The sequence below is a fragment of the Myotis davidii genome, unplaced genomic scaffold (assembly GCF_000327345.1).
Source record: "Myotis davidii unplaced genomic scaffold, ASM32734v1 scaffold1036, whole genome shotgun sequence".
NCBI lineage: Eukaryota > Metazoa > Chordata > Mammalia > Chiroptera > Vespertilionidae > Myotis > Myotis davidii.
In genome coordinates, this window is record NW_006287260.1 from 1904391 (window position 1) to 1906497 (window position 2107).

Below are 2107 nucleotides of genomic sequence, written 5' to 3' on the forward strand. Positions count from 1 at the left end.
ACTCCATCTTCACAATGGTCTTGTTCAACTGAAGCCAGTGTGTGGATGTCTAAGAAGCACCTACTGTGTGCCCAGCAGTGGCCAGACGACCGTGGAGAGAGGCAGCCAAGAGATGCCCGCTCAGAACAGAGACGCAGGGGGAGGGGGAGGATGGAGGGCTCAGATTCGGTGACCGGGTGACCGGAGTCGAAGCCAGCTCTGCAGCCTCCCCAGCCGAGCGCTGCTAACGTGAGGCGAGAGCCCGCTCGTGGGGTGGTTGTGAGATGTCCACCTCCTGGCGCACAGGACGCTGGGAGACAGCGCTGACGTCATGCCCCCTCGGCCGGGCCTTGTTCTGGTGGCTCAGTTAATTCCCCGAGGCCTTGCAGAGTGCTCCAGGAACCTGGCCACGCTCACAGGCCCGTGGGCGGCAGTCAGGCTACGAGCTCCAGCAGCAGCTCGGACGGGAAGCCAGCACTGGAGCAGGAGCTGAGCTGGACTGGAAGGTGGGAGGGCCCCCCAGAGGGAGCGCACACACGAGCAAGGGTTCAGCCGCGGGCACTGGCCTTCAAGGGCAAACTCCATTGTCTCCAGAGAGATGGTGCCTCGCCCCAGGCTCTCCAGGCCCTGCCAGGGGCACCCTGACTCCTGTTCCTCCGAGCCCTCCCTCCAGAAAAGGCCTGGACCTGCTCTCATCGCAGGCAGAGGGCCATCTTGACCTCAGGACCTCGGCTCTCCAGCCTGGAACCCTCTGATACTGTCCCCCACCTTCTGCCTCATCCCCACTTCCACCCCACACCTTGTTGGGAGTTCTCTAGCTCAGAGATTTGAAGTCAGATCAGCCTAGGCCAGTGGTCGGCAAACTGTGGCTCGCGAGCCACATGTGGCTCTTTGGCCCCTTGAGTGTGGCTCTTCCTAAGCCTGAGGAGTACCCCAATTAAGTAAATAACAATGCACCTACCTATATAGTTTAAGTTTAAAAAATTTGGCTCTCAAAAGAAATTTCAATCGTTGTACTGTTGATATTTGGCTCTGTTGACTAAGGAGTTTGCCGACCACTGGTCAGCTGTTTGCCCTGGATTCCGCCATCTACTGAAATGTGCCTTTGGGCAAGTCCCCTGACTTTGCCGAGACTCTGTCTCAACTGTAGGATGAGACAAGAACACCCACCTCACAGGAGAACCTGCGAAACCCAGCCCTGCGCATGCTCCCTGAGGCCTCAGTGGCTGGGAGCTACGTAACATCGGGCACACCCCAGGCTTCGGGCGTCCCCCTCACCTCGTAGATGTTGAACTGGCTCTGCCCGCGGGCCAGCTCCCGGTAGCTGGTGGTGAACTCCCCGATGAAGTCGTGGCTGCAAAGGAAGGCTCTGCTGAGACCCGTGCCCACCCCACCTCTTGCGTGCCCCCGGGCTCTCCATCCCGCCCAGGCCTCTTCTCCAGGGCGCATGCCAGCTGGGAGGCTGGGTCCCTGGGGAGGAGTCCAGTGTCACCCATGGAGCCAACACCCAACCGTCAAGGAGCAGAGGGCAGGGCCCCAGAGGACGGGACCCATTTCTACTTAGATTCCTGTTTGAACAAACCAGCAACAAACGGTATTTGGGTGACAAGTAGGGAAATGTGAATAGGAAATGAATATTAGAAGGTACTCAAGACTTCCTGTTCAAAGTGTCAGGTGTGATAATGTCATTCATAGTTACGTAGGAAATGCCCTCATTTTTTAAGACATTCCCAATGAGATACTCAGAGATAAAAATGCCGTGATGTCTAGAATTTAAATTTCATCAACAAAACACAAATGAAGCAAACATGGCAACGTGTCACACTTGTTAGATTCAGGTGATAGGCTTAACAGTGTTCATTAAGCTCTTCTCCAGTTTTCTGTAGCTTTGTCACTTCTCCAATAACTCTTGGTGAAAGGACATTTAGCCCTCTGTCCATGGAGGCCCTGGCGGTGTTTTCTGCAGTGTCTGCACCGTTAGGGGCCCTGTGTGGGCGTTTATATTAAGTGCAGCAAAACCTCGTACAAAGCGGAACTGCGCCCCCCGCTGTGGCTGGCTCCCTTTGACCTTCACGTGCTGGCCTGGGCTGCCTCTGGAGAGTGATGCCAGGGAGGGGCCCCGCCCCGC

At 56.5% G+C, this 2107-nt stretch overlaps 1 protein-coding gene across 1 annotated transcript in view; it reads right to left on the reverse strand.

Moving 5' to 3' along the window:
* CPNE5 (copine 5) overlaps window positions 1-2107 on the reverse strand; it is a 100869-nt gene that overhangs the window by 27619 nt on the left and 71143 nt on the right. Inside the window, exon 13 of the mRNA XM_006759060.2 lies at window positions 1258-1333. Within this exon, the coding sequence (XP_006759123.2) occupies window positions 1258-1333 (76 nt within the window). The remainder of the gene's footprint in view (window positions 1-1257; window positions 1334-2107) is intronic.